Raw genomic sequence first — 13007 nt, forward strand, 5'->3', positions numbered from 1 at the left:
CTGATTTCACAAAAGGAAGTTAGCGTTAGAGTTTCAATTTTTGAACATTGCCCTACTTTATCAAGTAGGGCATAAAATAAACTAGAAAACTATAGAAAGAAGTTAGCAAGGTAACTACAAACAAGGGAACTACAAGAAAGAAGTTAGCAAGGTAACTACAAACAAGGGAAATACAAGAAAGAAGTTAGCAAGGTAACTACAAACAAGGGAACTACAAGTCGTTCAAATTTGAATCCTTTAAAGGGTTACACTCTATTGTGTCGCAAAATTACGATAAGGACTACAATTTCTACTGTTTTGGGGTATTTTTAACACTTTTTACCACTTAAATTTCTTATAACTGTTAAAATGTTATGAATTGCATTTCATGATACTGTAGCAGTTAAACATTACTAGTTGAAATTATTTGGAGTTTCATGCCTATTTCTAAAAAAAGAAAGCATTACTCAAATCCTTCATTGTATTGCCATATTTATAAACATTCATTGCTTTTCAATCATTTTTGTATTTTACAATGTTAATTTTGTTGTCCGAGGATGAAAATTGATTATAGGCGGCTCAAATGTGTCTGGAAATGTTTATCGCATTTCAGTTAGTTATATCATTGTTATGATATGTTAATCTATTGAGATGTTATTTGCTTTTTACAATCAGCTACACAAGTGAGGATTGCCAGCTCTACTAATTCGGGGCGCGTGGAGATATTCTACAACGGAGCATGGGGGACGGTGTGTGATGATTCTTTCGATGCTACTGATGCAGGTGTCATATGCCGTATGCTGGGATATTCTTCTGGCTCCGCTATCTGCTGTGGTGGAGCTGGCGCAGGTACAGGAAGCATCCTCGTTGACAATCTAGCATGCACTGGGTCTGAAACTGACATCCTATTGTGTCCTCATGCAGGGCTGTTGGTTCATAATTGTGGACATGGCGAGGATGCAGGAATAACGTGTTCTTAAGTCATAATCCTTTCAAAATTAGTTGAAACTATCAGATTACCAGACAAAACAAAATCACCATGGGGTTATGTCTGTTAAACCTACTAAAGGTGTATTTGGGCAAAACGGTCGAGTTTTAGTTTGTTTAAGAACTTTTTGATACAGTATGTACTTCCTTCTACGTAATTACTAACTTTGGATCCGAAGTACCAAACATCTAAAAGTAATATTTTTGCAGTGTTGTGTAGACCTTTTTTTATAGATCTTGAGTTTGTTGTAGTAGGTGTTAATGATTTATGACCTTGGATTACTGGTCTCATTGTGATCTCCATTAACTATAAAAATGGAGTAAGCCGTTGTAGTAGAATATAGACAACATCATTAACAAAATGTGCTTAATCGGTAGGCCAAGTTTTAGGACAGTAGGCTGATTATAACTTCACGGAAATGTGTGTAGGGTTGTCACCTTACACAATAAACTTGGGAGTCAGAATGCCTAATACACTACACATCTTTACATTTCCAGATGCTTTTGAAATAGCAAAAGTAGTGCTGTAACAAAAGCTGTAAACAAAATATAGATAATTATAGACCTGTTGCATAATTACCTATATTTTCTAAATTTTTGAAAAGAATGATGTATGATAGATTGTATAGTTTTCTTACTAAATATGAGATATTGATTAATGAACGATTTTGATTTAGGTAAGGTCGTTCGACCTCTAATGGTGTCTTGACAATGTCAGAATGTGTGAGAAATATATTGTATAATGGTAATTTTCGTTGAGAGTTATCTTTAGAGTTATCTTTATCTATAGATCTTTCAAGGGCATTTGACACCATCGACCATGACATTTTTCTTGATAAATTGTTTCATTTTGGCGTGAGAGGAGTAGCCTTAAACTGGTTCAGATCGTATTTGATGGTAGAAAGCAATATGTGTTTGTCGATGGTGTCGAGTCAAACTTCAAAGAACTATTATGTGGAGCATCACAAGGGTCTGTACTAGGACCGCTCCTGTTTTGTTGTATGTTAATGATATTGTTAACAGTTCTGGTGTCTTTTTGGTTTACATTAACCGCTGATGACAACGTGGTTGTCAAATCCCATAGAAATGTAAATGAACTGATTTTTCTAAAGAAGGCGTTACACAAAATATTTGTTGTGAAATGATTTTTTTTTTAAATGTCAAATTGAAGAGCATACAATTTAAATGATAAAATCGTTGTCGTTTGCTCAAAAATGGGTTGAAAGACGGCTGAAATATCCATGAAAATAACCATTTCTAACGGCAACACAGATATTCGGTCATTTTGAACCAGCCGTTAAAAATATATATAGCGCCTTTTAAGTTTTATTCCAGCCAATGCCAATGTTGGCTTTTTTGTGTAGGTTATAATAAACACAACCAGCCGCCAGTGTATTTTTTTTTAATTATTGGTATCATTCGAAAATAACGGTCACCGTATTTTTTTAAAAGTAGAGCTGAATTGGTATGATCGGATTTAATCTAAATTTCACACATCTTTTGGTCTAAACATACCAATATACCAATATAGCAATTATAGGTTCTTAAAGTGCACTAGAAATGTCATAAATATAAAGAATAAGAGCAATAACCATAACCGAGGGCATTTGAGGTCTTAAACAAGAACTCAACTGTCCCTTTAATGAAGAATTAAGTTAATTGCTTTTATGATTCCAGAGTAATAAATTACTTCTCAATCAAAAGAAAAAGAAGAGTTCCCAGAGATATTAATTACATTTCTGTTAACAACATAACCCTTCACGTGTATATTCATTATCCTTTCTTGGTGTCACTGTAGATGAATTTTTGGACTGGAAGACCCACATTAAAATATGTAGCATTGAAAGTATAAAGAAGCATTAGGGTATTATCAAAATGAAAATTTACCGTTACCCAAGAAAATCTAATGTTATTATACAACTCAATAGTACTACCACATTTGTCTTACTGCAATTTAGTGTGAGAAATTTCGTATTCATCTCATTTAGACAAAATGAAAATACTTTAAAAGAGGGCATTTCGAATTTTAACACATTCAACGTATAATTTTCATACGAAACTATTATTTAGCAGAATGAATGTATTGTTTTCAATCAAGGAACTGATTTTACTTACTACTTGTATATTTATGTATAATTTTCAAACTGTGATTTTCCGCACATTTTTCAAAACATATTTGTAAGTAATTTAACTGTTCATTCCCATAACACAAGGCAAAATTTATTACGCAAACCCCCTGTGCGTACAACTTATGCATTGAAATCATGATTTCGAAATGTTGGATTAAGCCAATGGAATGATTTAAACAAGAACATAAGATCAAGTTCAACTTTGTGAAGATTAAAAGTTTTGTGCAAAAGGGAACTAGTTATTAATTTGTAAAACTGGGTAGAACTACATATTTTCATCATATGTTTCGCCTTCTTTTTTTTTTCTTTCTTTTTAACATTCTTATCTCTTCCAGTCCTCTCCTCTATCTCTCTGTCTCTCTGTCTCTATCTCTCTATCTATCTCCCTCGTTATATGAAATTCAAAGTGCATTGCATTGTGTGTGAGTGCAAGATTTTGTTATTATATGTTTTAATCTTATTCAACTGTAGGCTAATGGCCCCATTTACAAGCTTTGCTTCTAAGGGTTCCATAGCATGTCATTATATTGCAATTGTATATACCGATACCAGTGTGATTGTAAATTGTTTTTAATGATTGGTTCAATAAATTCAACAAAAACAAATCCATATTGGCGGGGTTTTTTAAGAGCCTCCCACAGGTTAGCAAGCAGATCAAGTTTACATTTTAAGATCTTTCTACTAGCAATTCAGTACTTCATGACATTTTATTTCATGTTATTTCTCAGAGGTACCTATAAAATATGAACCTTTGCTAAGAAATTTTAAGGTCCGGGTGGAAAGACCTAAATTTTTGTCGTATCCGTCGTTAAAGCAAACTGTTATAGAAAACAGGGTTATGAACATGCTGCCCATAAACCACGGAATAATATCCCAGATAATGTGAGACAAGCTGAATAAGTTTAACGATTCTTCCGAAGAAAGAATGAAGACAAAAAGAAATCTACAAACGTACATAAGTATAAGTAATATATAGCAAACACTGGAGAACATCGAAATAAAAGGAAAAGGGGGAGAGGGAAGGTTGGGGAGAAAAGTGTTGTAATGCATTGTAGATGCAAATGCATGCATATATAACATCCAAATGCACACCATAACGTAGGCCATTGGAAAAAATAAATACAATCGCTTTATCCAGAAAGTAGATAAATCTGTCGGGATTAGCCTGTCATGTACAGGGGAGCTTTGGAAAGATCAACAGGGGGTTATCATGATTATAAGGCAAGCCTCTATGTCAATGAAAGTTTTTTTTAAGAATTTTACTGAGATATAAAGAGAGAGAAAGAAAGAGAGAGAAACAATCCAAGAATATTAGGTATTTCATATGTGGGATAATTTAAAGAGAAATGTTGAAGAATCAAGCTGTCGAATGTAGCAGAGATAAGGAGAAATTCAGATAGTGAGAGTGAGAGAGAGAGAGAAGGAGAGAGAGAGAGAGACGGATAGGCTTACCCTGTCTAGTCCCATACATTGAAAATTATGTTTTGGAAGGGGGCAGGAATAGGACTATGGCATTCACGCTGTTCTGAGCATCTTATGAAGAAAGTCAACGTAAGAGAGAACGAGAGAGAGGTAGGCAACTGGAGTTCAGTCCAAGTCCCTGACAGACCGGTTAATTTTGGGGTATGTTATACAGTGCGTTCCAGATAAAACGAAACCGAGAATTAACGATGTTTTATCATAACTTAATTACAATTATAATTGATAAATGACACATATTTGGAAAGCTTGGATCCTCTTCTTTCATCTGATGTAACTCATAATAATGCATATTTCACGCATGAGTGATTAAAATCAATTTGAAGAGAGGAAACCTAAAAGTCGTTTGGCGGGCGGTATCTGGATTTCAAAGAGAAAATCACATTTCTAGAAAGTTGAGTTTCTGCCCTTTCATATGACACCTCATTCAGGAAAAATGAGCTAGGAATAACAAAGTTCTGTTTGTTTAAAGTAGTGCTTGCATTTCCATAATTTGATTAAACGAATTAGTTTTCACTGGCTGGCTGCCGTATCAACAAACGAAATTAACAAAAAAGTTAACTCCATTTCGTTGACAATCAGCCGTATACGAAAGACTTCATGCAGGGCTGATTGTCAACGAAACGGAGTTAAGTCTTTTGTCAATTCTGCTTTTTGCTACGGCAGGCAGCCAGTGTAAACGAATTCGTTTCCTAAGATTATGAAAATGTAAGGGCTACTTTAAACAAACAGAACTTTGTCATTCCTTGCTTATTTTTCCTAATAATCGGGCAGATTTGTATGCCACATGTTCGTATAGTCCCATATACATATTTCTGTGTTCAGTGCTTGTAATAACTGTACCAAGACTTGGCCGAATTTCTTATCATTTTCATGATTCCATGCAGAACCTTGCAGTACACACCAATACTTATATGCTAGATGATCAATCTTTTCTGACCGATTCCACAACGTTTCTTTCACAATGTAATCGCATAACCAGAACTGGTCTATACCTTTTCAAAAAATTCTAAAAACGGTTTAGGATGAGGGTTAGGTTTAGTGTTTGGTTCAGGTTTAAAGTTTGGGTTAGGGTTGGGGTAGGGTATAATAAAGTGTTTGGTCCATGATTGACGTCAGGGGTAGGGTTAAGTTTAGTGCTTGGTCCAGGATTGAGTTAGGGAAGGGGTTATTAAAGTAGAGAGTGGGTGTTTCCATTTACTGTACCACTTCTTTCTAACCTACCTGACACACTTTGAAACGATCCACTGTTTGTATTCATTTCCTTCACAGAGGCATTTTCATTAGACAGTTTCTGTAAAATGCTTTTTTGCTAGTGAATATTCATAACATTATGCAAATTATTAAGATCGCACAATTCACGAGCGCGGGCATCTTTTTGTCGCACGAAAAAAGTTCCTAAATATGACACTTTGAGCGAGAAATTTTGTTGATGAGTCAACTTTTTTATTTCTGAGGTACGCATGTTGATTTGGTAATATTAAAATGTTATGAAACTGACGAATATTTATTCTCAGGACCATGTTTTGAGGGGAAACAGGGTTGATTTTTAAGTTAAGTTAAGCAAAGGTTATCGCAGCAATTATGTTTACTGCACAACTGCTAGCCACAGCTGCTTCAGTACTTCAAAAATGTACGTGTTTACATAGCAGTAGAACTATAGGAGCACTGGCGTACCTATGGGGGGGCAGGGGGGGGCAAAGTGCCCCCCTGACGGGCTCCAGGAGAAAAAAAGAAAAAGGGGAAAGAAAAGAAAAGAAAGGAAAAGGAAAGAAAAAGAAAAAAGGAAAAGGGAAGAAAAAAGGAAAGAAAGAGAAAAAAGGGAAAAAAGGAAAGAAAAAAGGAAGAAGAAGAGAAAAGGAAGAAAAAGGGAAAAGAAAAGGAAAGGAATAAAAATGGGGAAATTAAAAAAAAAAAGACCATGGCCGTACGCACCAGGGGGGGCAGTTGACCCCAGATATTTTGAAAACGTACAGTTATTTTCCTGATAATGTAGTGCAGGCCTATACCAAATCCTTCAATTCTACTTTTGAAAATGCAAAAGTACCCTCATGACCAGTTCGGTCGCTCGAACTCCCTTCACTCCTTTTGCTTTTGAGATTCTTCGAAAACTTTTAACGCATCTTCCCCCCTCCCCCACCAGAAAAATATTCCGCATACGGCCCTGAAAAATTAAAACAAATGAAAATAGAAAAAAATAAGTGATATGACAAATTTGAAACTCTTCGCTGGCGCGAACTGCTTGCTAGCCTATTTTGTATTAAATGTTTTCACTTGCTCGTCCCCCTGAAAAAAGAAAAGGATTAGTATTGCCTAGAATACAATTGTGCCTGTCCCGACGGGCCCTGACCTGCAACCATGGCAACAATAACACACAATATATGTACAAAATGTTACTAAAAGAGACTAATTCATTTTTCTCGCTCGCTACACTCGCTCGCGAATAAAATGAATAGACATTGCTTTGGAAACAATTGTGCCCGCCCTTGGCCTGCAACAATATCATTAAAAATGGAAGAGTTTTTTCGCCCTCTCGCCAAAAAGGAATTGAATCGCGTTCAACGCAATTGCGTCCATCCTGACCTGCACCAATAAAAACAAGTTTATTTATTAATTTCTATTAAAAGAGAATTTATTTTTTTTTGCTTGCTCGCTATGCTCGCTCGCCAAAATGGAATTGACACCGCTAACGTGCCCGCCCCAACCTGCAATAACCAGTTAATAATTATGTACCAAACGTTATTCAAAGAAGTTTTGGTGTGCTCGTGCTCGCCAAAATGGAATTAACATCACCTTAGACATGATTGTGTAAGCCCTGCCCTGCAACAAAAAAATCTGAAATTTATGAACCAATTATCATTACAAAAATTTTGCTCGCTCGCCAAAATAGAAATAACACCGCTTTTAATAATCACGTCCCTGACATGGAACAATGAACCCAAGTTTATATACCATATTTTCCCTATAAAAGAGAAGTGAATTTTTTTGCTCGCTCGCTACGCTCGCTCGCCAAAATAGAAATAACACCGTTTTTAATTATCACGTCCCTGACATGGAACAATGAACCCAAGTTGTATGTACCATATTTTCCCTATAAAAGAAAAGTGATTTTTTTTTCGCTCGCTACGCTCGCTAGCTCGTCGAATTATGTGCCCACCACTAACCTGCTACAATATCATTAAAAAGAGAAATGTAGGAGGTTGCCTGCCCGCCAAAATGGGATTGACATTACCTTAAACACGATTGTGCCCGCCCCCTACCTGCAACAATGAAACAAATTTTATATAGCAATTCATTGAGAGAAAGATGTATTTTCGCTCGCTAGCTAAAATGGGCATAAAATCACCCTAAACACAATATTATTGGGACAATTGAACCAAGTTTAAGTGGCAATTATTAAAAAAGAAGTGATTTTTTTTTTCTTGCTCGCTACACTCGTTTGCAAAAAATGAAATTAACGTCGCTAACAAGTGAATGTTCCCACCCCCAACTTGCAACAATACCAGTTTATATACCAAACGTTACTTAAAGATTTTTTTTTGCTCGCTCGCTCGACAGAAGTGAAAATTAGCATCGCCTTTTTTGTTTGTTTCGGTCGCTTGCCCCTCAATTCATTGAGAGAAAGATGTATTTTCGCTCGCTAGCTAAAATGGGCATAAAATCACCCTAAACACAATATTGTTCCCGCGCCCTGCATGGGACAATTGCACCAAGTTTAAGTGGCAATTATTAAAAAAGAAGTGATTTTTTTTTTCTTGCTCGCTACACTCGTTTGCAAAAAATGAAATTAACGTCGCTAACAAGTGAATGTTCCCACCCCCAACTTGCAACAATACCAGTTTATATACCAAACGTTACTTAAAGATTTTTTTTTGCTCGCTCGCTCGACAGAAGTGAAAATTAGCATCGCCTTTTTTGTTTGTTTCGGTCGCTTGCCCCCCCCCCCCCCTGACGGAGTACCCCAGGTACGCCACTGTACAGGAGTAGAAACTAGACCCAGGGGTGGGGGCTACAGCCCTCCCCTAAGAGTTTACAAATAAATTTTGATTTATTTCAAAACAAAAAAAACTAAACAGGTCAATATATATTATGAGTTGTATGCAGCACTCAAAATACATGGGGGCGGTGGGCGATTCGTCCCCGTGAGCTACATAATCGCCCCCGTCAGGTTGCTCACGGGGGCGATTGCAAAATTAAAAATCGCCCCCGTGCATGGATCTTTTCTGTTATAACTTTAACACAATATTAAGTTTCAATTTTCAAACCTTAAACCAATGAAATGGAACTTAGATTTATTTAGCGTGCAAGATTTCTCGTTAATGAGTAGGCCTATTATTACCGACTCAGCTCGCAGTGCAGTGCCGCCGTCAGCAGTGGTTATAGGCCTACTGCGCCGTTAGTAACGGTACGTGTGCACGCTGCCGCGCCATGTCTGCTGGAGCTGGAGGCGATCGCGCAATATAGGGCAGAAATGGTCATGGAGAAATTTTTTGTTGTGAAAGCGTTAACCCGCTCAAATCTGGTGATTTGACCAGTAAATCAATATTAGGGACTTTTAGATTTGCACGATGAGAACGTGGACTGCAACGTGTGACCTCCTTTTAAGGCAGTGCCAGTGCTTAAATGTGACTGCCAGTGCCTTAAAAGGACGTAACACGTCCACGTCCACGTCCACGTCCACGCAAATCTAAAAGTCCCTGTTGAGAAGAAGACGAAGACCAAGATGTCGTGGAATGATATGGTAACATGGGCAGATCTACGGGGGGGGTTAGGGGGTTTAACCCCCTCCTCCTACCCCCGGCCCCCTTGGGCTGCCAAGTGAAAATGTGATATTAAAGCGGGGGGATGCTGGAGAGGAGGACTACTAATCTATTTTATTTTTTCAGGGGGGGGGAGTGAAGCGCCTTTTTAGCATGACTTTCTTTTTAACTCTTACTTTCACCTATCTCAGATAACCCTAAGTTTTTGGTTGCTGCTTTATATGTAGTTGATAATGCATGATTCAAATAAAGAGAGAGAGAGAGAGAGAACCACCATCATTTTGCAATGGTTCAGGGTTCGTGTAATGTACATTTGAAACCATTTCTTACAACTCAACCCTAAAAAAATAGCAAAACTATTTTTGAGGAAAAGCATTATACTGAATTAAATAAAGAATAATAGCTTTATATTGGATCATACTAATAATACGGGCTAAAGACAATGTGGTATTTGTATGGAGGTATTCCAAAATGACATTCTGATAATCAACATTTTGTTCTGGTATTTAGTATATACGCATAATACAACCGATCTTTATGATTTCTTAACGTGACATAGCTTCTTCTCCCCCTGCAAACAAAAAAGAAAACAAGGTTATTTAATAAAAGGGTCATGCGACAAATAATCATTGTGATTCAAATTGATGCAAGGATTTTTTTTTAATAAGCAATGCTTTTCACCAGAATCTTCTTTGTGAAAAAGACTTTTACAAAACTCAGCCATGCAAATCTTCCACTGTGTTGTAAGATCACTTTCAGATTAGGAGAAGTGTATTCTTTAATGAGTATTTTACATTGAATGGAACGTCTCAACTCAGTAAGCATGGCTGAGATTTGTAAAAGTTGTTTTTACAAAGAAGATTCGGGTGAATAGCAGTGCTTATTCAAACAAATATTCGCATCAATTTGAATCACAATCATTATTTATCGCTTAATCCCTTTTAATGACCTTGTTTTCTTTCTCGTTTGCAAGGGGAGAAGAAGATATGTCACGTTAAAGACATCATAAAGATCAGTGTTGTATGCGTATATATACACAGGCCAGTAACAGCTATGTAGCTTGTAAATTTGTAAGAGGGAAAATGCTGATTGAAATGATAATGATGAAATAGCAAATAATTGAGGAGTTTCATAGGTACCAATTCAATGGATATTTGTATAAAAAAGAGCCCCCGTCAGTACTAAAAGAGCCCCCGTGAGAAGGCTCACGGGGGCTCTTTTTTTGGGGGGAAGAGCCCCCGTGGACAAAAAATTAATTTGAGCCCTGGTTGTATGAAAAAAATAGTTACAATAGAGCAGGGGCTGATCCTGGACTTACCAAAAGGTGGGGGGCACCAATCTTAAATGTAAATGTACTCTTTTAGACTAAACTTTATTTCAAAACATAAAGCTTTAAAAGTAAATCATAGAATTTGTAATAAAACTTGTAAATTTTATTTGAAGAAAAGTGAGATAATTACAGGAAACTAACACTTTAAATTGTTTGCCATATTCATTAAAAACAAACCTAATTATCAACTTTACTTAATAAAATGAAGTATGTATATTAGCCTTCAACGATGCAGTCAAAATGGGATTTTTGAATTTGCTAAGTCATGATGACAACTCTGCTGTTGTATAATGGTATAATAATGATAAATTACATCATATTGAAATTGAGCAGTATTTTTTCTATGTCATCTAGCTTCTCCTTTTTGTCTGTATGAATTAAAGGCCTATAATGGTTTTTTGTGCATTTATAAATGGAATCTGCATTTATTTTATAAGTGCATTAAAGTTAAATTCATACATGTTCATGTCCTTTTCAAAGTTTCACTATACTGTTGGTATTGAACTCCCAATTCCATGGTACAGGTTCATGTCTCTAAGTGTCTGTGCAATGAATTAAAAGATTAACTGATTTATTGTGTTGGAAACAACTTTTGCTAAACGTCTAAATCAATATAATTTACCATTCTTTGTACAGCACTTTAAATAACTTATTACATTTGTTATATATTGCACAATAAACAATTATAGATTGACATGTATTACACTTATGTATTGTATATATTCTACGGTACATGTGCATTTCTCAGATATTGTTCCTCCACAATATTGTTCAAATATTACAGGTATAGCCCTGTTCATATACATACATACATATATTTACAATGCCCCCCCCCCCCCCCACTCCCTGCCTGCATGCTGCGTGTCTACCTCAGCGTTTGTTAGGGCCCCAGATGAGAACTCTCATTAACAAGTACGTGCAATAAATTGTTCACGGGTGCCACATCCATCGCTGAAATACTGCATTATCCAGTAGCATATGTTCATATTGATTACCGTCAGGGGCTAACCAAAAAATAGCTTTAAATTTGCCTGAAATAAATGTTTACATGTTTGTGGCAAATAATGTCTAGGTCCATTCATATCATTATTATTTTTGTTGTTTTAATGTTCATTCTGATTACTTTAAGTTCAACAGTAAAACTAGAGTATTCAATATGTCGAGTCACTTAACTTTGAATTGAAAGGTTCAGATTTTTATTCTGAATTAAAGCGAATACAGAAAGTGGGTTGTGTTATTTCTCTTTTCCTTACTAAACATAGCACACAAAATACATTGCAAAGTGAAACAAATGCCTTGTGTTACTCATTCCACAATATGATTATAGACTAAATAAATATGAAGAGTGGGTAATTGAGAAAGAAGATTTTGAACAAGAATCTACTGCTCATCAAAGAATGTTACCTCAGGGGGTGGAATTAACGAATATAAGCGAAACGTTGGAACAATATATATATATTTTTAAGACAGTCAATATCAGTATATATGTACATCATATTAGGAAATATATTGGCAACAGAGTCATGGCGTGGTATCTTGTTAGTTCATTGTTTTCAATTCACTGACATAACATCCGAATTGAACAAACATGTATAAGTACATGCAATATCTCTTTTGTTAAAAGCAAGGCTGATATTTATTCTATATATACGAGCATTTTTTTTCTTTTTCTTTTTCCCTTTTTAAATGTAGATCGTCTGTTTCCTATAATTATATGTTCTTATATCAACTTTTAATACCACTCAAAATTCCAGTGCAAGACTCCTTACTTTCACACCAAGAATGTATTCTATTACGCCTATATTACGCTCTCTTCACTGGCTACCTGTCCAGAAAAGGGTCCACTTCAAAATTATGTTACTTGTTTATCGGGCTCTCCATGGAATCTCGCCACAATACATTAAAGACTCACTACACTCCTACAATCCAACTCGTACCTTAAGATCTGGAAGTGATAATTTGCTGCAAATTCCCCGTACCCGTCATTCATGGGGAGACCATGCTTTTTCGCATGCAGCAGCCAAATTATGGAATAAGCTTCCCTCATCACTTCGCTGTATTGCAACATACTCTGCCTTTAAAACTCGTCTTAAGACTTACCTATTCCATCTGTAACCCAGTTTTTCCTTAAGTTGTATAAGTTTATTTTACTAAATCCATAATTGATATGTTATTTGTATATACATTTGAAATTAATTAGTTATCACCCTTTAGTCTCATTGGCTGCCTGTGTGGGGCCTGTTGGCCTCAGATGCTAGAGCTTCTGTGAATAATGTGCTGACTGGGCTAGTCCCTTAAATTGTCAGTGAACGGAGCAGCTGGAGGGCACCGGGCCCCATCAGG

At 36.1% G+C, this 13007-nt stretch overlaps 1 protein-coding gene across 1 annotated transcript in view; it reads left to right on the plus strand.

Moving 5' to 3' along the window:
* The window catches only part of LOC105445267 (fibropellin-1-like), a 34106-nt gene extending 31590 nt beyond the window's left edge, over positions 1-2516 (plus strand). The window contains exon 18 of the mRNA XM_030974796.1: positions 655-2516. Within this exon, the coding sequence (XP_030830656.1) occupies positions 655-959 (305 nt within the window). The 3' untranslated portion in view covers positions 960-2516. The remainder of the gene's footprint in view (positions 1-654) is intronic.
* Positions 2517-13007: the final 10491 nt, after the last annotated feature.

This window comes from Strongylocentrotus purpuratus, unplaced genomic scaffold, assembly GCF_000002235.5.
Source record: "Strongylocentrotus purpuratus isolate Spur 01 unplaced genomic scaffold, Spur_5.0 spur5_scaffold_7, whole genome shotgun sequence".
Taxonomy (NCBI): Eukaryota; Metazoa; Echinodermata; class Echinoidea; order Camarodonta; family Strongylocentrotidae; genus Strongylocentrotus; species Strongylocentrotus purpuratus.